This window comes from Elaeis guineensis, chromosome 7 (assembly GCF_000442705.2).
Source record: "Elaeis guineensis isolate ETL-2024a chromosome 7, EG11, whole genome shotgun sequence".
Lineage (NCBI taxonomy): Eukaryota > Viridiplantae > Streptophyta > Magnoliopsida > Arecales > Arecaceae > Elaeis > Elaeis guineensis.
Window position 1 is genome coordinate 73,414,880 of NC_025999.2, and position 25,907 is coordinate 73,440,786.

At 45.3% G+C, this 25,907-nt stretch overlaps 1 protein-coding gene across 5 annotated transcripts in view; it reads right to left on the minus strand.

Moving 5' to 3' along the window:
• LOC105049002 (MADS-box transcription factor 51) overlaps nt 1–25,629 on the minus strand; it is a 145,203-nt gene extending 119,574 nt beyond the window's left edge. For 3 of the 5 annotated variants that reach the window (XM_073261165.1, XM_010928537.4, XM_073261164.1), the window contains exon 1: nt 25,174–25,625. In XM_073261165.1, the coding sequence (XP_073117266.1) occupies nt 25,174–25,358 (185 nt within the window). In that variant the 5' untranslated portion in view covers nt 25,359–25,625. Of the gene's footprint in view, nt 1–25,173 lie in introns of all 5 variants that reach the window. The other 2 variants (XM_010928536.4, XM_073261166.1) reach the window with 2 other exon arrangements.
• Between the last annotated feature and the right edge of the window lie 278 nt (nt 25,630–25,907).

Genomic DNA, 25,907 nt, shown 5'->3' on the forward strand with positions numbered 1-25,907 from the left:
ATGCCATCAGATATCATTGCACTGCACTACGACAACAATGACGCCATAGCCCTTATTAAAGAGCCAAGATCTCACCAGAAGTTCAAGCACATAAAGCGGTGGTTTCACATTATACATGAATACCTCGAGAAGAAGTTCGTCAAGGTGCAGAGAGTCAACTCCATGCTAAATATGACAAACCCGTTGACCAAGCCTCTCAGCCAATAGAAGATCGAAGCTCACCTTAAAAAGATGGGTCTTAGGTATATGGCTAATTGACTTTAGGTCAAGTGGGAGTTTGTTGGATTGTATCCTAGAAGCCAATTGTTGGCTGACACATTATGTAATTCTATAGTCTAAACTTGTACTTGTAATCTTTTTATTATCAATTAAAGGTTTTTTCATTCCAATCATGTTTGTGTCCATGATTTATCCTAAAAATTAACAAAGAAGATTTTTGTATATTCTTAAAGAGTTAAGCATTTGAGATATACATTAATTAGTGGTTAATTTCTAAATGCTCCCAATCAAAAGATTATCATGGAGGACAGTGATCAATCCATTTGAGATCGGTGTATGATTCACCTCCCTTGTGGATAGATGAGTCTTAGATCTACGGTGTAGAGACACTGGGGTGAAGGTGCAGGTGGTTATTAGAGAACAACTTGTACTGAGCATGACCAACACGAGAACCACATGGATGTCTACTTGTCAGTGATCTTCTCGATACTGTAGTGGTGTGAGTGATCCTTCGACCTGTAGTGCTATTGGCTATTCACAGCGATGCTACTGAGTTTGGCTGCATATTTTCTTGGTTTCTAGCCATTCGAGTCCTTACTGTGTATATTGACTTCAGTAGGTTCAAATTCGCTGTTTGGAGTAGGATGCACCTAGATGGAATCTATCAATCTTGATAGAAAAGGAGAAGTCCTATGTGATTTGCGAGACTGAGTTCAGAAAGTCTTTGACTAAAGCAAGTGTGAATACTGAAAAAGAGTTTCCATAGAATTCATAAATCAATTCGAGTCGCGCCAATCTAGTATATGATTAATGATGGGGTCTGACGAGTTCTCCATGACCTCCGTCAAGTCGGGACTCATGATAGAAGGACTGAATCATATGATAACTGTACCTAAAGATTCATACTTTCATTCTACTGGATTGCCACTATATACTGCTAGGTGTCACTGATGGATTATGAGACTCATCGGACATCATCTTAATGATCGATAGCCCTCGAAGGATAGAATTAAAAATATTTCAATTCATCAAAAAGAGTTTCGATGATATTGTGATGGAGATCATAATATATCTCACTATCAGATAGAATGGAATCTATGGGGTCATACATTAAGGGATTTAATCTTGAATTTGTCAATTGAACTTATAAAGTTTCAATTGGGTTAAGATTTATTAAAATCCTATTAGGTTTGTGAGAACCATGCTAACATACGGTTAAACCTAATTCTTCTCAGAATTTTGATTTGATTAAGTTCATAGCCTTGAACCTAACCTGATCCATTTAGGTTTAATTGAGCTCTTAATTATGAGCCCAAGAAAATTTGATTAAGTCCATTAGTTGACATAATTATCCTAACATTATCTCTTTTTTATCTCCTAATTATCTCTAAGTGTGCATGTTGAATTGAAAGAAAGAAGGAGGCACAATCTTCTCCTTTTGGCAAGACCAGTGGATGCCAACCCCATGAATTTGGCAAGTGGGGCTCGCCCCCTTCTCATGTGTGGCGTGGAGGAGAAAGAGGTGGGACCACGTCCCCTTCTTATTTGGATAGAAACCCTATTGTCGGGTGCCAACAGCTACCTGACATGTATTCCTAGGATGCCTCTTGTACATACTTAAAGAGGCTGATCATATATCATTTATATCTGATTTTAATTGAAATAAATTAGATTAAAAAGGTAGAAGATTCTTATGAGATAAGGATCTATCTTTTTAAGATAATTGGGTTTCTATTATATGTATGCCTATATAAAGGGTATGTCTCTAGGATTTTTAGAAAATTAATTTTTGGTGAAAAATCTCTCTCCTTCCCTTCTCCATACCTCCTCTCCTCCCTCTCTTCTCTTCCATGCCCAAGAGTTAGGCGTCTCCTTTTTCCACACAACAAGAGGTGCTGCTTTATCTTCAAGGTTGAAGATTGAGGAAAAGAAGAAGAAGACTGTTGATCAAGGAGTTGATCTTGCAGTCCAGATCAAGGTGTTGATCCAAGTGTTCAAGGCTAAAATTTTTCTTGGAAAGAATCTTCTATAAGAAAAAGTCAGTTTGAGATTGATCTCGGTGGACATCCGTAAAGGCCAGACACGTGTGCGGCTCGAGCATCTACGAATCCATGATCATCGAAAGTGATGAATATCTACCCACACCAAGATAATGAGATCTGATCTCATATTTATTTCTAAATTTCAGATTGTATATATATATTTTCTCCTGAACTTGGATAGGATTAGATTTGATCTCTTGTATGTAGGGTTAAAGGGTTTAATCCATTTGTTTTCACTGTAGTTTTCAAAGTTTTCGAAATCTACACATGCTGCCTACCCGATTTTCTAACAATAGTCTCTACATACCACTTACCTATAAAGTTTCCAACCAGGAATGGAGTTGGTGAAGTACGAGGAGATCAAGTACTGGCTCGTCAATATTTTTTGGTGATAATAAAAGGAAAGCATTTAGTGGAAGCTCTAGACCACAGAGTTGGAGGAGGCTCGAGATGAACCGATCAAGCAACTTGTTGCAGTCTCACTTGGCAATGACCCGAGTAAGACCATTCAGCTTGGAGCACGATTGGCCTCAGACCTTAGAGATCAACTAATGGTGTTATTATGCACCCATGAGGATGTCTTCACCTGAATAGCATTAGACATGCCAAGTACACCTTCGATGTCATTTATAGGTTGAATATGGATTTGTGCCATCACCCTGTCTAACAGAAAAAAGAAGCTTCATCCTAAAGCGACAACAAATAACTGAGGAGGAGGTCGACAAGCTCCTAGCGACGAGATTCATCCGAGAGGCCCATTATCCAGAGTAGATTGCCAACATCGTCATGATGAAAAAGGCAAACGATAAATGATAGATGACAAATTTGTATTGACTATATCGATCTGAATAAAATTTTTCCAAAGGACAACTTTTTCCTTCGAGGATCGATCAACTTATAGATGCCACTTTGGGATATCAACTCCTAAGCTTCATGGATGTCTTCTTTGGCTGCAATCAAATTCGAATGGCCCCCAAAGATAAGAAAAAGACAGCATTCATAAGCGATAAAGGTCTGTATTATTACAAAATAATATTTTTTGGATTGAAAAATACAGAAGCTATATATCAGCATCTCATCAACAAAATGTTCAAACATCACATCAAGCACAACATAGAGGTTTATGTTGATGACATACTGATCAAGAGTGTTGAAGCTGATTGGCTTAGTGCTGACCTAGAGGAGGTATTTACTGAGTTGAGGTGAAATCAAATGAAGCTCAATTCTAGCAAATGCACCTTCAATGTGACCTCAAAAAAGCTTTTAGGGTTCATGGTGATCCAGCAAGGGATCAAAATGAACTCGAAGAGGATCCGAGCATTACTGGAGATGAAGCACCCAAGAATGAAGAAGGATATGCAATAGCTAACGAGTCGCATGGCCGCTCTTAGTCGATTTATTTTGAGATCGGCGAAAAAGTGCTCAAATGATCTTTCAAGATCCTCAAATCACACCCATTCTTCAAGATCCTCAGGGAAATGAAGAGCTTCAAGTGGTTAAAGGAATGCCAAATTGTATTCGAAGAGCTCAAACGATACCTCAAATCACCCCCATTACTCTCCAAGCTGAAGATAGGTGAGAATTTGCATTTGTACTTATTGGTCTGACCTGTTGCTGTCAGCTCTATGTTAGTCCGAGAGGATGTAGGGAACCAAAGGCGTATATACTATACTAGCAAGCTCCTCCAAGATGCAGAAATGAGGTATTTAAAAGCCAAGAAGATGATCTTTATACTGGTCACCATCACGTGATGACTCTGACTATATTTTCAAGCCCATTCGGTGATCATATTGACCGACCAACCCTTGAAGGCCATCCTTCAGAGGCTGACGTCTCGGGATGAATGATAAAATGGGCAATCAAGCTCGAAGAATATGATGTCCACTATCATCCTCAATTGGCAATGAAAGCTCAGGTTATAGCTGATTTTTTCATGAAACATACTATATCTGATGAGGAGACAATGTCGAAAATATCAAGAGGTGGGAGCCCTGTGTTGGATCTTTCAAGTCAATGGAGCCTTAAATTTTTAAGGATGTGGAGCCAGACTATTCCTTGCATGTCCGAAAGGGGCCATGATAGAATATGCACTTCGGTTCAATTTCAGTGCCTCCAAAAATGAGGTAGAATTTGAAGCATTGCTTATGGACCTCAGCATTGCCAAAGAACTCGAAAAAAAGGACCTAAGGGTCTTTACCGAATCACAACTCATTGTCAGGCAAATCTGAGAAGAATATGAGGCTCAAGGACCCAAGATGGCTCGATATTTGCGAAAGCTCAGAGAACTCTTGGAAGTTTTCCAAAATTTGGAGGTATAATAGATATCCAGATTAGAGAACACTCGAGCCGATACTTTGTCTCATCTTGCTACCTCGAGATGTGCCAATCTCAATAATCGAGTCTTCATGGAACACTTTCAAAAATTGAGCATCGAGGAAGAACTAACTATCTAGCAGATCGACCATGAATCGAGCTGGATGGACCCTCTGATCAGTTACCTCCTTGATGGTGCCTTGCCAGCCAATCCTATCGAAGCTCAGAGGATTCGACGCCATTCTCCTAAATATGTCTACTTACAAGGGAGACTTTACAAAAAATCATTCTCATTGTCTCTACTTCAGTGTCTCCAGCCGATTGAAGTGGATTGTGTACTTCGGGAGATTCATAAAAGAATCTGTGGCAATCACTTGGGGGGGCAACATGTTAGCTTACAAGATAATCTAATAAGGGCACTACTGGCCCACTCTACAACAAGATGCAGCTTATCTCATCAAAAAGTGCAAGCAGTCCCAAAAATATGCCAATATCCAATGAAGACAGATGATAAAGCTTACATTAATTATTGTTCCTTGGCCTTTTGCTATATGGGGAATTGACATTCTCGGGCCATTCCTGATGATGATGGGTTAGAGAAAATTTTTGATTATTGTAGTCAACTATTTCATCAAATGAATGGAAGTTGAGCCCCTGGCTCAAATCATCAAGAAGCAAGTTCAAGATTTCGTTTGAAAATTTATTATCTATCACTTAACACTACCACGAGCCATCATTACTGACAATGGGTGGTAGTTTGATAATCAAAAGTTTAAAAAATTCTACTCCGAGCTGCATATCAACCATAGCTCACTTCGGTTGATCATCCTCAGTCAAATGGGGGAGCTGAGGTGTTGATGAACTAAACAATCCTACAAGGATTGAAATCAATGCTTGGCCAAGCCAAAGGACTCTAGGCCAAAAAATTCTACAACATGTTTTGGACTTGTCGACCGACTCCTCGATTCCCTACAGGGAAGATAGATTGGAATGCCGACGACTAGGATGGAGAACTATGACGAGTTGAAGAATCCAGACTAACTTCGAACATACTTGGACCAACTTGAAGAAATCAGGGAGTAAGCTTGGATTTGAATGGCATCATACCAATAGTGAGTGGCCCACTATTATAATTCATGGGTCCGATAAAAAATATTCCGATCTAGAGACCTCATCCTCCATCGAGCCGAAGTGTCAAAGCCTACGTAGCAAGTTAGCTCCAAACTAGGAAGGTCCTTATAGAATTACTGAAGTCATCAAGCCTGGAACATACAAGATTGAAAATCTTGAGGGAGCTTCCTCAGATATGGAATGCCAAGAATCTAAGAATTTACTACTAGTAAGTTGTATGTTCATGAATCATATTAATAAAGACTTCTTTTCTGAGCTTCAATTTAGGCTTTTCGTTAAGGTGGTAACATTCAATTAATATCGGCATTTGTTGGCCACAAACGATGTCATCGAAATCAACCGACAATGACTATAAAAAAGCTAACCTTTCAGAGACCTTACATGGCCATCTAGTACTCATCATCGGATGAGTTGAGCAGAGGCCAACGATGATTACAAAGGGACTAACTCTCGGAAGACCCTGCATGGTCATCTGGTGCTCTTCATCCTTGGAGTCATGTAAAGGCCGACTATGATTATGAAAGGGCTGACCCTCCGGAGACCCTGCATGGCGATCTGACGCTCTTCACCCATAGACGAATGGAGTGGAGGCCGACGATAGCTTGATGAAAAATATCATGAATCAACTTTATATTGACTTTGAATGACACCTTGTCCGGATCTCCTTGAGTAACCCTATAGAGATCAGGTGACGATAGCAACTTAATGAAAATACCTCCATCAAATGACTTCAGATCGATCACCAATAGTATGACTTCAGACTAGCTCCGAACATCGAGACCACAGACATGAACTGGGCCAAAGACCCTTGCCTTGCAAGCAGTCGATGATGTTACAACTAGATGGGAGCCATTCAACACGAACAACAAAAGATAATGATGAAATCCATTTCATTAGAAGAAGTAAAAGGTAACAAGGAAATCATTTCCTTAGAAAAAGTCCATTGCAAAATGTTTGTCAACAAAAAGTACAAAAAGCTAGTCTTTGAGTGCAGGCATGGCAATCTCCTAGGTAAGATTGTCGGTGGCATCCTCAGTAGTAGGGTTAGGGACTAGGACCTCGATTAGGGTAGGCTCACTCTCAACCAGTCACCCTCGTCTGATGAGAACGCTCCACCCTCATCATCACTATCTTTAGGGTGAAGGTGGCTCAAATCCAGTTGGGGAGCCATTCGGCTCAAGCGCGCCTTGCAAGCCTCGAAGCCGTATATATAGGCAATCGAGGAGCCCTTAGCAACTTCGTTCTCGAACTTTGCCAAAGCCTTGAACTCCTTAATACCCAGTTTGGTCTTGACAATGGCCTTCACCTTCTTGTTTTCGGTTGTGGCCTTGATGAGCTCCACCTACATTGCCTTCACCTTCTTCTTTTCGATTGTGGCCTTGATGAGCTCCACCTTATCCTCAATGGCTTTGACTATTGCCTCTCCAAGCTCCAGGGCCTCTCAAGTTTGGCCATTTTTTGATGAAGTACTGTGGCAGTGCCGCGCTCGATGGCCATTAAACCCTCTAGGGCCCTGTCTTTCTCTTAAATAGTCCGGAGCTTGGACTTGACCCAGGAAGCCTCTTCCTTAACCATTTTCTTTGCCTCTTTGGTAGCATGTCTCACCTCCTCAATAGCCCGCTTCACTTCCTCTGCAGCCCTCACATGAGCTTTGGATGCCTTCAACTTTTCTTTCAACGAGAACTTTGCCCGGTTGAAGCTTATCAAGTCCTCACTGAGAACCATGATATTGTGCACCAGCTACATGGAAAAGCAAGTCAAAAATCATTACTAAAAGTTAAAGGCAAGCATGGCAGATAGAAACTCATCTCCAGAAGGCCAGCGTAGGAGGCTCCAATAACCTCTTCTAGGGGATGGGCCTTCCTCTCCGACCAATCGACCAGTAACAAAGTCATCTTCACAAGCTCATGGGTGAGCTGGTGGTTCCAAAGAGTGGACTCATCTCTCCGCACGCTCCTTGTAATAGTGAAAAATCCTACTTCGCCCTTAGACGAGGAGGGGCCACGTCGAACCTTACTAACCCGCTCGGCCCCACAAGGGATGATGGTTGTGATGCAGTGCGAGGCAGGGACGACAACCACCTATCTATCATCGGAGAAGGCAAGGTTCGATCGACTAGTGGGGAGGGAACCTGAGCCAACTCCAAAGCCATTGGCGTGCCAAGTCACGACTGCTCGACCACCACCGACTCATCCTCGATTTCCACAAGGTCGATACTTAACGTCCCCATGGATGGCATTAGGATGGGAGTAGGAATCCTCAATAGGGTAATCCTTAGTTTCTTCAATGAAGACTCTTCATCTGAGGAGCCAGTCTTCCTCTTCAGAGTCAATTTGATGGATGAAAGTGCTGGCCTTATTGCTGTAAAATCATAAAGGAAACGATTAGTCCAAGTTTAGGTTGGCAAATAAGAAAGCTTCCCTAATTAAAAATGGTGCTGACTGTACCTTGAGGCATCGTCGGGCTAATGCCGATATTATGGAGATTCTGCTCGATCATCGATCAACAGCTCCATTAGCTCGGGCTCCTCAACATCAAGCAGACACTGGAGGTTCTTCTCATCCTCAAGGAGGATGGACCTATCTTTATTAGGAGACAAGTGGGGGTCACCCCAGACCAGACTAAACCCCCAAAGTCAATCCAAAGACATGAAGAAAAAATGACTTTTCCAGCCATGGATCGAGGAAGGGAGCTCAATGATGAACTTGCACCTTGACCAAGAGAAAAAATACTACAAGCTCCTTTCATGAGGATGCCTTTTTAAAGTGAACAACACCCTAAAAAGGAACACCTCAGGATGATACCGAGCCAATGATAAAGAATGAAAAAAGCAATGATCATTCGAGCAGATTCAGGATGATCTAAGTCGGGAGGACCTTATAGAAATCAAAGATGTTACTAATAAAAGGATAGAGTGGAAGCTGAAGATCGACCTATAAGGACTCCTCGTACAATAAAAGGGCATTGGTCACACAACTGTCTTGGCCTAGGACTTCGAGCCAGAAGGCCGGAAAGATGGAGAACTAAGAACAAAACCTTCCCAGGTCATCATCGCTAAGGCATGACTCCTTATTGCTTTGACCCCAGAAATCTTTGAACCTACACACAGGACTATCTACGCTATGGGACGTGGAGACCTAGTCCCCAGATGAGGAGCCGATGATGGTGATGGCTCGAGAATCATCATCGGACCCAATCCAAAGAGGTGACGGCCGACGACGGTGGCCATCATAGGGGTTTTCACTCTGAATCTCATCTCTGTCAAAAGACATAGGCAGAAGAAAGTCTATGGTAAAAGACCAAGGCAGCGAAGGAGAAAAATAAGAAGGTGCAAATAAGACTCAAGGAGGGTGGAGAAGAAGGAAGCTAGATCTAAAAAAACAACAAAGAAAGAACGGAAGATGGAAGACCAACCGGAGAATAAGGCAACCATCGGTGTCAGAGAAGATGATATCAACGAGGAGAAAGCCTTCCTTTGGCAACTACGGCCGCAAAAAGGATGACTAGCAATAGGATGGTAGGAAATCTGGCAGAGCAAAGTAAAAGAAGATAACAGGCAATAGTCCATTTATACAGACCACCAATGGCATAGATTCAACCACTGAATTGTCAGATCTCGCCACCTGGCTAACATCAGAAGCGATGGATCCAGCAACTCTTCATCACACCACCCTCAGATCGAGCCACATAGGATGATTTCCAAGCCACACTACGGTGCCTACCAATGTCTAGCATGTGGTGAATCCTGATAGACCTGGAAACAATCTCCAAATCTCCTTTTCCAAATCATAAATCCACGGCACCTGGAGTCCCCATCCCTTATAAATACGAAGTGGATTATGAAGTGACACATTAATAAAACTCCGAGATTTTCTCTGCTGAATATTGCAAGATAAATGCTCCAAAGAGAGGGTCGGATCGGTAGTAAAAGATTGACTTGAAAATCAGCTACTTTCATATGAAACAGTGAAGTCACTTCAGATTCGAAAGTGGGAAGCAAGTATTATGGAGATAATCCGATGTTCGAACTAACCTCCCTCTCCTCGAGACACAATTGAGCACTCACTGATGACTTGGTGAGACTACCTCAACATTGAAAGAGTTGAGAAATCAAGGTGGATCTTTGTCATCGACCTCCTACCGACCTTCAACTCGGATGTCAACCGAGACTGTGGTCGGAACCTTACCGACCCTATGATCGGATCTCACCGAAAATTGAAAATTAAGCCCTACAGTTAATAAGAAGAGAGATGGCATCTCAGAATCTTGGACACGGCCATCGACATGGAGCCTCAACTTTATGCCAACTTCAGACCGCTAGCTTATCTACCCATATAAGCAAAATCCACAACTGTCTAACAGTTCTGATTCGTAGGTTAGTGAGAACTCTCTATTTTAAGAATCTATCAGAATATGGCCCAACAACATAAATGATTTGGCCTAATAGATTTGAGTTAACAACCTATGGCTCCACCTTTATATAGAGGCACCAAGGAGATCCTCTGGTAAGTCTAATTTAAAAGAAAAATATCACATCTCTCATTTTCTTCCATTTTCTCTCTTTTTTTTACTGTTCTTAAGCTTCAGTTAACTTAACCATCAGAGGATCCCTCGCCAAAGAACCCCTGGTGACCGTGGACTTCCTTTGCAAGTTCTTTTTCGATGTCTCAATCCCCGATCGGCATCCAACCTCAACAGCATCCACCTTGGATTAGAGACTTGAAGCAACAGTATGTATTTTGGATGTAATGATTAGCATAGTTGAATTGCTCTTGATAGGATCAAGGTGTGACAAGGCCATTTTTCTATAGAGCCATCATATAGACTAGCAAAACTGATCTACTTTATTTCATTATCTTCATTTGATTCTTTGTCAATGATTTAAGTCCATCTTGTCTATTAAAAATTCTAATAATAGATAGCAAGTTATAGAAGACAAAAGAATAGAAAGCATTGTGTTTGCAAAAGAAAAGATCATATAAGTTCAACATATGCTTCATAACGGCTAGCTGAAATGACCATTTATAGCAGTTAGTTGAAATAATGAGTTATAATAGCTAAATAATGCAGTTATAATGGTTAACCATAATCTAGATATAAAAATACTAATCAAAATTAAACGTTAAACTTTGAGAAACTCTTTTTTTTATCATAGTTACTAATGAATGTATTCAAAAGTAGGTCACATATATAATAATTATTTTTGACAAACGAAACAATTGCTGAAAAATTCTATGCATTAAGTACAAGATATGTCATAACAGCTCAGGATCACATCCAAAAAAGAGCTATCGAAATGTATTGTTTTGGTTTATTGACCTATACAAGTATCGAAACTCTATCCTAATGTAGGACTAAACAAATACCGACATAGATCCTTGCACACTCCCCCTATTTAAGCTCTGGTATCCTTGTCAGACTTAAGATCCAAATCTAATTATAAATATCAAAAATCTAATCACAAACACCATGATCATCTTATGGTCAATCCAAATAAATCTATGCTGCATTATCCTCTAATTCACATGGACCATATTTTGAATATGTTTTGATACCATTTGTCACAACCCAAGATCCATTAGTCTGATAAAAGTATCTAAAATTCATTCAATGCATCAAGGATATGTGACTCAATAAATATCTATACGGTGTGTAGAGACACACACATAGGCATACACACACACACATTGTTGGTACAACTAATTGACCTCTAGATACGCGGCAACATCAGAAAGGATTAGCACATTTCAGATCTGATGATGAAGTATTAAATGACTTCAGGGGCAGGTTGGTAGTATACCAATCTAAACCAATCTGAGATACCTATTAATCTGATATTCTGGTTGACTGAGCCATCTACCGACCTGCTATCAAGAACATCGATCTTTTATCGATCTCTTTCAAGATAAGATACATTCTAAGTCAGTTACTCTCCAGCTATGTTACAGTTATTCTCCACGTAGGTGAATAACAATCCACGATCTCCCTACAGCTGGCTATTTCATTATAGCAAACTAACGGTTTAACAGACAAGATCCTCCAAATCAGATGATTGCTAACGACCTAACAAACTCTCTCTATAACTTAACAGTTAAGTATGTTCCTTTATATAAAAAGAGAATAGGGGTTCCTTCAAAAATAAGTCATAATTCTCAGAGCCAAGACTCTGCTAAACTCTCTCCCCCACTAAAAAAAATTCGAATCTTTCCCACTACATTCTACTCTCTCCCTACTTTCTACTTTTTCATTTTCTATTTTTCACTATTTATTCTCAATGCTCCGGCTGACTTAAGCATCGAAAGATCCTAAATTGGAGAGTAATCCGCTGATTTTAAGATTTTTTTTATAGGATCTGTTGGGTATAAAATACCCCCACCGAAGTTTGTAAAAGGCCGACCCTTCTAAGGCTTTTCCGGCTTCCGACCTTATGTGGCATCTTTCTGAACTCCCTCGACCGTTCGAGCTTCCATAATACCATCCGGACTTCTCCGACAACGAGCTCCTCATTCATCTACCGGACTGCTCCAAACGTCCTTTGAACTCCGCTATCAACCGATTTTCTATGGTGATCGACTATTCTCCGAATCTCTTCCAGACTTCTTTCGGCCACGGACGACTCTATTCCGAACTTCGTCCAAACTTCGTCAGCGTCCGAGCTTCTCCGACAACGGAATTTCTACAGTAACCAGACTCCATCCAAGTTTCTACGACGGTCGACCACCTTCTGGATTCCATTCGAGCTCCTATGAGAATCGGATTCTAGCCGAACTCCCACAGTGGAGGGATCCCAGACGAATTTTGACAATGGAAGGGCTCCACCAGCTGGATCTCTACTCCAAATTTTTACTGCAAGCGGTCTACTCCGAACTTCTACTGTAAACGGTCTACTCCGGATCTCTACTGCGGACTTCAGCCGAGCTTCTTCGTAGCCGGATCCCAGCGAGCTCCTACAATGGATGGATCCTAGACGAGCTTCTACAACGGGGCAGACTCCGTCAGCCAGGTCACTACTCCGAGCTTCCACAACAACTGATCTTCGATCGAGCTTCTACAACAAGCGACCTCCTTTCAGCCTTCTACAAGAATCGGACTCCGTCTGAACTTCCATAGCGGATGGATTTCGGACGAGCTTCTACAACAGACGGGCTCCAGCAGCTGGATTTCTACAACGATCGATCGCCTCCGGTGTCTGCCGAACCTCCCCAGCCATCAACCTTCAATAGCGTCAATCGGGCTTCAACAACGCTATCCGAACTTTCACAGGATCCCCAGACTCCTCCAGCGGACGAACCTCCCCGACGCCATCCGAAGTCCACCGTCGGCCGACCCTCTGTCAGATTCTTCATGAAACCGGACTTCCCCAATAGAAAGTCCCCGTCCGAGCTTCTACAACAGATGGTTCCCGCCTGCAGCATCAGTGCTCTAGGCACCCAACAACAGTAGACCCGTCACAACCTCGAAAACATCCGAGCTTCTCCTAGATCGATGAGATAGAGAGCCATCCCACTCCATCAGACATCCCAGCTGAGCTTCAGCCGACAGATCCGAACTCTCTGGCAAGTCACGACAATGACCACTGCCCTACTCCACTCTCTGTAACGGATTCCGCATGGCTCCACCACTCTCTGGCAAGTCGTGACAACGGACACCACTTCACTCTCCGTAACAAACTCTGCGTGGCTCTGAACGGCCCACTACCAGGCGGTTACAGACGTCGCTGTCAATCAGTTACGCTCTCCGTCTATAAAAAGGGACTCCCAGATACGTTCTTCTCTAAGCTCTAAACTCTATCTCGAAATTCTACTAAAATTTGACTCGAGCACTCAATTTCTGTTGAAGCAGAGTACTGACTTGAGCATCGGAGGATCTTGCCGGAGCACCCCCAACTCCGGTTTAGACTTTCCTTGCAGATCCCGGTGGCGGCCGCGGTCATCTCAGCTCCAGCTTCTCCGGCTTCGGTGAAATTCTGCACCAACAGAATTGGTGCTAGAGGAAGGACGTGTGTCTTCGCCATACCCTTGTTCTTAAAGGAGTGCTCAACGGGACTATCTCCGGTCATCTTCTCCGACATCCTCTTCTCCTGCTCCTTCTAGATCTCCACCTGATGCCTCCCCGAAAGGCATCCATCAGGCGATCCACGACCTCCGTGGCCAGATCTCAGCGAGCTTCGCAAGCTCCGACCTCGTCTCCAGTTTTCCAGCCTCCTCCTCCTCCGACAATGGCAGTCGGCATGGAGCAGTTCGACCTACTGGTTCAGCATGTCAGAGGCCTCACCGAAGCAATGTAGGCCATGCAGCAGCAACAGCCGCAGGCATCTGTGCGGCTGAAAAGAGCGTCGCCAGAGTTTCAAAATCCGACAATAGGGTGGGCCACTTGGGCCAGTCCCCTGTCTTCCCTGAAAAGGGAAGTCGAGGGTGGAGAGCCCTCAGTCTGATCACGATTCCACCCCCGGAGGATCCCTACCTCCATTCTGCTAGAAGACCCTCGAGACTCGCAGTCGAGAGGACCTCCTGGATCAAAGGCTCCAGGAGATGAACCGACGGATCGACGAGCTCTGCCACGCTCCCTCTGCTTATGGTGAGGATATCTGTACTGACCCTCCTTTCTCTCAAATGATCATGCAAGAACCGATCCCGCCAAACTTCAAGCTCTCGCAATTCGAAAGCTACGACGGGACCTCGAATCCAGTTGACCACCTAGAGGCCTTCCGAACAATGATGTTGCTCCATGGCGCACCAGATGCCATTCTGTGCCGAGCTTTTCCATCTACCTTGAAGGGAGCAGCAAAGAACTGGTACTCGACGCTGAAGCCGGGTACTATCTTCTCTTTTGATCAGATGAGCCACTAGTTTGTGGCTCATTTTGTTAGCAACCGATGTCCCCGGAGAGGTTCGGAGTCCCTTATCAACATCAAGCAGGAGAGAGAATCTATCCGAACCTATGTCAACCGATTTAACGCCGCCGCATTGGAGGTCCGAAACTTGGACCAATCGGTTGCAATGGCCGTCCTAAAGAGCGATCTTCAAAAGAATGATCTTCTGTTCTCCCTGGAAAAGAAGTATCCCAGGGACTTTGCTGATTTGCTGGTTCGGGCCGAAGGATATGCCCGAGCAGAGGAAGCCTTCAAGTTGAAGGCCGCGAAGGAGCGGCAGACGGGTGGCTCCAGCAAGCCCGCAACTGAAAAAGGGTCAAGTGAAGCTCGGCCACGTTCTCGAACTCCTCCCGGACATAGGCGTGTCCGGACTCCTCCCCGAGCTCATAAGCAGAGGAGTCCGGACCGCAGAGTTCGACGGAGCTCTCCCCCAGGAAGATTCCACAGCTACGTCCCTCTTAATGCTCCAAAAGCCCAGGTGCTGATGGAGGTCAGGGAGCAGCTGCCAAGGTTGGAAAGGATGCGCTCGCACCCCGGAAAGCGCAACCCAAACAAATTTTGCCTCTATCATCGTGACCACGGCCACGACACGGAGGAATGTATTCAACTCCGAGATGAAATTGAGGAGCTCATCAAGCGAGGTCGGCTCGACAGATTCATCCGATGCTGGCCTGAAGATAGGAAGGATCGACCGAGGGCTCTGCCACAACCGGAGCCGCCAAGGAGGGAAGAACAGCCTGAAGATCGGCCTCCAATCGGGATCATCAACACCATCTCTGGAGGGCCCCGGAGGGGAGTGGCCAGTGGATCGGCCGGACCGCTCAAGCGGTAAAGAACTGAAGGATCTATAACCTTCACTGAAGAAGATGCTCGGGAGATCCAATTCCCCTATAACGATGCGGTTGTAGTTTCCTTAAATATTGTTGATTATGATGTACGCCGCATTCTTGTTGATAGTGAAAGCTCAGCCGATATTTTTTTTTACGATGCATTCTCAAAAATGTCCATCCCTGATGGTCGGTTAGGGCCGATTAGCTCTCTGTTGGTAGGGTTTACTGACGATGCTGTGCCAGTGGAGGAAGTAATAACTTTGACGTAGTTGCAGATCGGTATCCGAAGCAATCTAGAGTGCTAGTGGATTTCCTGGTAGTGAGGGCGCCGTCTGCCTACAACGCAATACTCGGCCGATCTGGCCTCAACGCCCTCCAAGCTATAGTATCGACCTATCATTTGAAATTGAAATTTCCTACTAGCCAGAGGGTCGGAGAAATCAGAGGAGATCAAGCCCTGGCAAGACATTGCTATAATATAGCCCTACAAAGAAGTGGTCAGCCTGACCCCTGTCCGATTGATGGATTGGACACCCGCGACGACCTGACTGAAGAATGGGGTGAGCCAATAGAAGATCTTATCTCAATTCCTTTGAATGATGGGAATGAAGAGCACGTGGTGAAGATCGGCTCCAACTTGGAGAAAGAGGTGCGGACACAGCTTATCAATTTTCTACAAAAGAATGCGGATGTTTTCGCTTGAGCTCCGACGGACATGCCAGGGATCGATGCTGAAGTTATGGAACACCGTCTGGCTGTTGATCCCAAACACCGGCCGACGAAGGAAAAAGTTCGAAGTCATGCACCGGAAAGACAAATGGCAATAGCTGAGGAAGTTGACAAACTCCTGAAAGCCGGGTTCATCAGAGAGGTCAACTATCCGAGCTGGGTTTCCAATGTGGTCCTGGTTAAGAAGGCGAACGGTAAATGGAGGATATGTATAGACTTCAAAAAGCTGAATAAAGTCTGCCCGAAGGACAGTTACCCTCTGCCCAGAATCGATCAATTAATGGATGCAACTTCGGACCACGAGCTTCTCACTTTCATGGATGCATTCTCCGACTACAATCAAATCAGGATGGCGCCAGAGGACGAAGAAAAAACTGCTTTTATTACTAATCGTGGCCTTTATTGTTACAGGGTCATGCCTTTTGGCCTAAAAAATGCAGGGGCAACCTATTAACGGCTGGTAAACAAGATCTTCAAGGAGCAGATCGACCACAATATGGAGGTTTACGTGGACGATATGCTCGTAAAAAGCAAATCCTTGATGAACCACGTCGCCGACCTTGAGGAGACCTTCAGCGCCCTCCGAAAATACAAGATGAAGCTAAACCCAGTCAAGTGCGCTTTTGGAGTAGCCTCAGAAAAATTCTGGACTTTATGGTATCGGGACGCGGGATCGAAGCAAATCCGAAAAAGATTCGCGCCATCCAGAAAATGACCGCCCCGAAGTCAATAAAGGAAGTTCAGCGCCTTATTGGGAGAGTAGCAGCTCTAAATCGCTTTGTCTTAAGATCGGCCGAGCGGTGCCTACCTTTCTTTCAGATCCTCAAGCAGCCGAAGAACTTCTGTTGGACCGCTGGATGTCAGCAAGTATTCGAAGAACTGAAGAACTACCTCAGCTCATCTCCACTATTGGCAAAGTCCGAACCTGGAGAGGAGTTGTTCCTGTACCTGACGGTCTCCCCTGTGGCTCTCGCAGCAGTTCTGATTAAGGAAGAAGCAAAAATTCAACGACCGATCTACTACATAAGCCGAGTATTGAGGGACGCCGAAATTAGGTATACTAAGTTAGAGAAACTGACTTACGCCTTGTTGATTGCAGCTCGAAGGCTCCGACCTTACTTTCAAAGGCACACCATAACACTGCTCACCGACCAGCTGATCAAGGCGGTTCTGCATCGAGCGAATGCCTCTGGGAGGATAGCAAAATGGACAGTCGAGCTCATGGAATTCGACATCGACTATCGACCTCGATCGGTGATAAAAGCTCAGATATTAGCAGACTTCATGGTGGAATGCACTATCCCGAAAGAGGCCGAACTTGGACGAGATGAAGCCAACAACCCAGGGCTCCAGCCGAACTCCCCTGAAGAAAGAACAGATCTCCTTGATGATTTTTGGGCCCTCTACGTGGACGGTTCCTCCAACATGTCAGGCACAGGCGGGGGCCTAATCTTGGTCAATTCAGATGGAATTATCGTGGAGTACGCACTGCACTTCGAGTTCCGTGCGATAAATAACAGAGCAAAATATGAAGCTCTGATTGCAAGACTAAGGATCACCAAAGAGTTAGAAATAGATCGGCTTCAAGCCTACAGTGACTCTCAATTAGTGGTGGGACAGGTCAGCGAAAATTATGAAGCTCGGAAGGACAGTATGGCCAAGTATCTAGAAAAGGTAAAGGAGATCATCCCTACCTTCGGCAGCTTTGATATCAGGCAGATCCCGAGAGCAGAAAATACCAGGGCCGACCTTCTCTCCAAGTTGGCTACCCTGGCTCCGGTTGAGCTGCCTAAGGAAGTCTTCTTCGAAGTTCTGAAGTGCCCAAGTACGAAAGAATCACAGCTTGTGATGGAGATCAGCCGTGAACCCAGTTGGATCGACCCACTGGTTGCATACCTCAAGGACGGGGTTCTTCCTCCTGATGCAAAAGAAGCTCGAAGGCTTAGGAACCAGGCCTCCCGATATATCTTTACGAAGGCAAGCTATACAAGAGGTCGTACTCTTTGCCCCTCCTGAAATGTCTCCGGCCTTCTGAAGCTGACTTCGCCTTGAGGGAGGTACATGAGGGAGTCTGTGGAAGTCACTTGGGGGCCAGATCTTTATCCCACAAACTGCTCCGACAAAGCTATTACTGGCCTACCATGTACCACGACTCCGTCGAATATGTCAGAAGGTGTGATCGGTGTCAGAGATATGCAAATATCCAAAGGCAACCTGCCTCCGAACTTACGCCATTGAGTGCCCTATGGCCATTTGCGCAATGGGGGATGGATATCCTCGGACCTTTTCCCATGGCATCCGGGCAGTGGAAGTTTCTCCTGATGGCAATAGACTATTTCGCCAAGTGGGTTGAAGCTGAACCTTTGGCAAAAATCACAGAAGCTAAAGTGCAGGACTTCGTCTGGAAGTCAATTGTTTGTAGGTTCGGCTTACTCAGAACCCTCATTACTGATAATGGACGGCAATTTGCTGGAGCAAGGTTTGCTGAATTTTGTGAGGATCTAAATATCTCCCATAACTTCACTTCGGTAGCCCATCCGCAGGCAAACGACGAGGCCGAGGTGACTAACAGGACTCTGTTGCAAGGAATCAAGACGAGACTTGAAAAAGCAAAGGGAACTTGGGCAGACGAGCTTTATCATGTGTTATGGGCATACCGAACTACTCAGAAATTGCCCACAGGGGAGACCCCCTTTGCCTTAGCCTTCGGAACAGAAACCGTGATCCCGATTGAACTCAAGCTTCTGTCGGCGCGAGTCGTGACATTTGACAAGCAGCGCAACCCACAAGATCTCAAGGCCAACCTCGACTTGTTAGAAGAAAAGCGGGAGACAGCTCAAGTTCGGATGGCGGCTTACAAGCAGAAAGTAGCCCGCTATTACAATTTTCGGGTCAAAAGCAAAGCCTTCAGAGCGGGGGACCTGGTACTTCAGCGAGCCACTGTCTCACAACCTTAGAATCAAGGAAAACTTGTCCCGAATTGGGAAGGTCCATATGAAGTCAAGGAGGTAGTCCGGACCGGAACATACTATCTAAAAGAGCTCGGAGGAGCAGACCTTCCGCGACCATAGAATTCGAAAAATCTGTGAATGTATTACCAATAGCTTTGCCTTAAATAAAAGTTTCATATTTGCATATTTTTTTTTTAGCATGAGCTTATAACGACAGGAAGTAACTCCCTCATACAATCAAAATTAAGCGTATTAGGAACAGGAGGAAAACCTCATCCTAACATGAGCAAAGTCGAAGATCCGGTTACCTAAAGACCGGATGGGAGAAAAAACCCTTGCAACAGCCCTTATGTGTCCCCACAGCCTTGTTAGGAACAGGAGGAGAACCTCGTCCTAACATGAGCAAAGTCGAAGGCCCGGTTACCTAAAGACCGGATGGGGGAGAGGCCCTTGCAACGGCCCTTATGTGCCCCCACAGCCTTGTTAGGAACAGGAGGAGAACCTCGTCCTAACATGAGCAAAGTCGAAGGCCCGATTATTTTAAGACCGGATGGGGGAGAGGTCCTTACAACGGCCCTTATGTGCCCCCACAGCCATGTTAGGAACAGGAGGAGAACCTCGTCCTAACATGAGCAAAATCGAAGGCCTGATTATTTAGAGATCGGATGGGGGGAGAGGCCCTTACAACGGCCCTTATGTACCCCCACAGTTCTGTTAGGAGCAAGAGGAGAACCTCGTCCTAACATGAGCAAAGTCGAAGGCCTGGTTATTTAGAGACCGGATGGGGGGAGAGGCCCTTACAACGGTCCTTACGTGCTCCCACAGCCCTGTTAGGAGCAGGAGGAGAACCTCGTCCTAACATGAATTGAAATCGACTATGTCAAGAACAGAAGGAGAACCTCGTCCTGACATAAATGAAGACCCGATCATTCAAGACTGAATAAGGAGGAAAGCCCCCTCAACGGCTCCTCTACACTCCCACGACCCCGTTAAGAGCAGAAGGAAAACCCTCACTCGAATACAAAAAAAAAGGAGGAGAGGAGATGAAAAGGGAAAGCGACGAACTACACCAGTGATAAGTGAAAAACAAACTACATCAAAGACACAAGGGACCTCGTCTCAACGAGGAAGGAGACTCTTATCAAAAACCCTCAGTCTCTAAGAGGAAATTCAACACAGGCCAAGAAAAAATTGACTTGCTCAAGGTAACGAGAAGTTCGGGCCCCCAAGCTCGAGCACCGGGAGGAAGCGTCAAACTCAAATGACCTCGAAAAGACCTACGGTCATAAACAAAAAGGGCAAATTAACACAGCGACGATCAGGAACCTTCAAACAATGTCGACATCGAATAAGACAAAAGACAAAAGAAGTTCGGTAAACGACGACTCAAAGCAAGAATAGACGAGGAATTACAAACAATGCCGACGTCAAACAAGACGGAAGACAAAAGAAGTTTGGTAAACGACAACTTAATACAAGAATGGACAAGGTAATAGAAATTTTTTTTTTTATTTCATTAGTGAAGTACACATTATAATGCCCTGAAGACCAAAAAAGAAAAATGACAAGAAAAGAAAAAGAATACATGGAAGGACGAAAGGTAAAAAGAAGCTCTAAGGAAGCTCGACTTCTTTCGACTTCGAGCTCTCGATTTCAATCCTTATTAGGGATTGCTTTAAGTTTTCGACTTCTTCTTTCAGTTCCATCTTTCTTAGCAGTATCTTTCGATACATCTGGTGGAACCGCCGGCTTTCGCCCTCCGACTCCCGAAGCCTCTTCCTCAGAACCTCGGACTCCACCTCGACATCCTTGATCGTCTGCTGCTCGTAGGCCAGCTGAATCTTCAGCCGCTGCAATTCGGCCTTCTCCTGCCTAAGGGCCACGAACAGTTCTTTCATAGTCCCCCTTAAGGAGCGAAGCTCGTCGAAGCCTTGTGCAGAGGCGGGCTAGACTCTCTCAGACAACTGCCTCTGAAGGCGGGCAACTTCGTCGGTCGCCGTCTTGAGCTTCCTTCGGAATAGGAGGAGAATCTCGTCCTGACACAAAGAAGATCTAGTCATTTGAGATCGGATGAAGGGAAAAACCCCTCAGCAACTCCTCTACACCCCTACAATCCCGTTAGGAGCAGAAGGGAAAACCCTTGCCCTAACACAAAAAAGAAGAAGAAAAAGCGACAAGCTACATCAAAATAAATAAATAATAATGAGCTGCATCCGAGGTTCAAGGAACCTTATCTCAATGGGGAAGAAAACCCTTGTCGAAAATCTCCAGTCCCTAAGAGCGAGTCAATACGTCGATGACCAGGAAGAATCTTCAAACAAAGCCACATCGAATAGGACGGAAGACAAAAGAAGTTCGGTAAACGACAACTTAATGCAAAAGGGACAAGGTAACGAAAAATTTTCTTTTCATTTCATTGGCAAAGTGCGCGTTACAAAGTCTTTGAAGGCCAAAAAAAAAAAAAAAAGTTCTAAGGAAGCTCGCCTTCATCAAACTTCGAACTCTCGGTTCCAGCCATCATCGAGAATTACTTTAAGTACCCGACTTCTTCTTCCAGTCCCCCTTTCGGATTAACAATTACTCCAGCATTATCTTCAAAGTACATATAGACGCCATCCTTTCTGCGCCATAGCTTTCGCTGCCTCACAATGACGGTGGGCATGACCTTCTTTCTGAGATCAGGTTTCCCCTCCTTTCTGACTTCTTCTTCCAGTCTTCCTTTGGCTTGCCCCTTCCGAAAGATCGGGAAGCACTCGCGATCGAAGATGTGCCACAAGCACGGGCTCTGGGCGATCAAGGCAAAACACGGCCGGATCTGTCTCTTCTACCCTCGCCTTCTTCGCCGACCCGAAAGTTGCAGTGCCTTCCCTCTTGTGGGCTTTGAGACTCTTGGCTAACATCCGAGCCGCGTCCACGCCCATATCTGCAACGAAGGAGGATCGGCACAGTCTATAAATAGAGCCGCGGAAACAGAGAAAGTTTTAGAGCTAACCTAGGCTGGTCTAAGGGATGCAAAGATGCAGAGATGGGGATGACTCGAAGAACGCCTAAGGCCAAGAAGGACGCTAAAGAAGAACGGAACTCTCAGGAAGAAGGAGGAACCGAAGAAACTCCCATGCAAAGTGAGATCCCCGAAGGGGGGAGGCGGGTTTAAATAGGCGACGGGGTCTGGTGCAATAATGACTGCAGGACTCCTCTGGCCAGTCCATAACCGCCGCGTGGCCCACTCACCGTGGCAAGCGGCTGAAGGTGGCCGACAACTGGTCAAATCATTATTGCACCGTACCTAGGGCAGCGCTCCAATGGAAATTCTAAAAAAAAAATTTTTTTCCGAAAAGGCTCCAGCACCAGCGTGCCGAACGTCAAAATATCTAGAAACAACTAAGTACAGAAATCGAGGGAGGTAACTTCGGCTGTGAAAAATTTCTCTGTACTTCCTTCGAAATCCGAACTCGAAAGTAGGGGGACTAGTATTGGGTATAAAATACCCCCAGCCGAAGTTTGTAAAAGGCCGACCCTTCCAAGGCTTTTCCGGCTTCCGACCTTGTGTGGCGTCTTTTTGAACTCCCTCGACCGTCCAAGCTTCCATAATACCATCCGGACTTCTCCGACAACGAGCTTCCTTATTCATCTACCGGACTGCTCCAAACACCCTCTGAACTCCACTATCAGCCGATTTTCTATGGTGATCGACTATTCTCCGAATCTCTTCCAGACTTCTTCCGGCCACAGACGACTCTACTCCGAACTTCGTTCGGACTTTGTCAGTGTCCGAGCTTCTCCGACAATGAAATTTCTACAGTAACCAGACTCCATCCAAGTTTCTACGGCGGTCGACCACCTTCTGGATTCCATCCGAGCTCCTACGAGAATCGGATTCCAGCCGAACTCCCATAGTGGAGGGATCCCAAACGAATTTCGACAACGGAAGGGCTCCACCAGTCGGATCTCTACTCCGAATTTCTACTGCAAGCGGTCTACTCCGAATTTCTACTGCAAACGGTCTACTCCGGATCTCTACTGCGGACTTCAGCCGAGCTTCTTCATAGCCGGATCCCAGTCGAGCTCCTACAATGGATGGATCCCAAACGAGCTTCTACAACGGGGCAGACTCCGTCAGCCAGGTCACTACTCTGAGCTTCCACGACAACTGATCTTCGACCGAGCTTCTACAACAAGCGACCTCCTTTCAGCCTTCTGCAAGAACCGAACTCTGTCCGAACTTCCATAGCGGATGGATTCCGGACGAGCTTCTACAATAGACGGGCTCCAGCAGCTGGATTTCTACAACGGCCGATCGCCTCCGGTGTCTGCCGAATCTCCCCAGCCATCAACCTTCAATAGCATCAACCGGGCTTCAACAACGCCATCCAAACTTCCACAGGATCCTCAGACTCCTCCAGCGGACGAACCTCCCAGACGCCATCCGAAGTCCACCGTCGGCCGATCCTCTGCCAGATTCTTTATGAAACCGGACTTCTCCAACAGAAAATCCCCATCCGAGCTTCTACAGCAGATGGTTCCCACCTGCAGTATCAATGCTCTAGGCACCCAACGACAGTAGACCCGTCACAATCTCAGAAACATCCGAGCTTCTTTAGATCGACGAGATAGAGAGCCATACCGCTCCATCAGACATCCCAACCGAGCTTCAACCGACAGATCCGAACTCTCTAACAAGTCACGACAATGACCACTACCCTACTCCACTCTCTACAACGGATTCCGCGTGGCTCCACCACTCTCTGGCAAATCGCGACAACGGACACCACTCCACTCTTCGTAACAAACTCCACGTGGTCCTGAACGGCCCCTGACACCACTACTCTCCGTAATAAACTCCGCGTGGCTCTGAACGGCCCATTACAGGCAGTTACAGACGTCGCTGTCAATCAGTTATGCTCTCCGTCTATAAAAAGGGCTCCCAGATACGTTCTTTTCTAATCTCTAAACTTTATCTCGAAACTCTGCTAAAATTTTCACTCGAGCACTCCATTTCTGTTGAAGCAGAGTACTGACTTGAGCGTCGGAGGATCTTGTGGAGCACCCCCAACTCCGGTTTAGACTTCCCTTGCAGGTCCCGACGGCAGCCGCGGTCATCTCAGCTCCAGCTTCTCTGACTTCGGCGGAATTCTGTACCAACAGGATCATTTATGGACTTCACCAACTTGATCCTTTTTGGTATTTCAGCTTGGTTGTTGACCGGCCTCGTTATTTTTTTCTCCAAAGCGTTATATATGTGTGTGTGATGAGACTATGTACATACCAGCATATATATATATATATATATATATATATATATATAAACTCACGAGCTATGATTTCACTTGAATCATATTATCTATTTAGACTAACACATGAATACATATAAATTAATATATCTGAATTTCTTATGATTACAGCAATAAAATTTTGTATATGTTTCTGTTTTTCGAGACACAACCTATTCTGTCATTTGAATCATATTGTCTATTTAGATTAATATGCAAATATATAAATTGGCATATCTGAATTCCTCAGTAACATTATTTCTCTTACGAGCATGCGGCTTTTATTCACACATCCAATCTACGAATCGCGCAGCGCATCGTCCCTTCAAACGAAGTGGATCCCGTACAAACGAAAAGAACAGATATAATATTGATAATAAAAGAAACAGCTGCACGTCATTCGGATAAAGGCAGCGAGCACCTAGGCGGCAGGTATTAAATCACGCGTATCATCGCGAATGCATGAATAACGTAATCCACGCGCAAGCCTAGATATGACGCTTTTTGGATCACTTCCAAGATCCATCGAACATAAGTGCCTCAGAAATCGAGGGAAAAATCGGCGCAGCGGAGTGCCGCAGCGGAAAAATAAAGAAACGGGGCAGGACAAACCGATGAAGATCACCAGCCATTGCTCCGTCTTTCCTCCCTTCTTGCTTCTCTCCCGTCCCGTCCAAAGGCCGAACACATCACCACCGTCTCAAGAACGAAGACGAGCGAAGTGTTTGACGAACTGAGCCGGGCTGGTCTCTGAGGGAATCGATGGATCTCGAGGGATCCGACGACCTAAGCCGAAGGAGGAGAATGGAAACGCACCTGGAGGAGCTGCAGAATTCGTAGGGCTTGCCGCTGGGGGAGAAGACGATCAGGCCGACCTCCGCGTCGCAGAGGACGGCGAGCTCGCGGGCTTTCTTGAAGAGGCCGCCCCGCCGCTTGGAAAAGGTCACCTGGCGGCTGGCCTTGTCCTCGATTCGCCGAATCTGGACCTTCCCCCTTCTCATCGCCGCCGCCGTTGGACGCCGGAACCCCAAGCTTAAGCCGTTAGAGTGGGCTGGCGGTCTTGAGGACCGAGGAAGATGAACGGGGAGAGGGGAGGCCCACCGAGGATTCCAGACTCCATTCGGCACCCGAATCTCCCCTCTCGGGACGCGACACGTTGGCGTGGTGGTGATGGGGCGGTTCGGTTTTCGCGTCCGAGTGATGGTTTCGCTTCCTCTAGTTATCACCCTAGCGGCCCGCTAAGTTGCGCCGCGGAATGCGGGAAGGAATGACGAGACGGGTTGCCTGTAAGTTCCTTAGCTGTGGGACAGGCACGTGAGGCACGCGAGTGAGGTTATGAAAGAAATATTTTTTAAAAAGTAAATTAGAGAAACATCTCTTCAATATTAATTTAATTTAATTTATAATTTTTATATTTTTAAAATATCAAATCAATTTTAATCATTAAAATATTTTAATATACTTCAATAGTCTATCCCCGTTAACAAAATAATACCATGTGATTATGATATCATATTATTTTTATGAAATGACAAAAATATTTTTAAAGA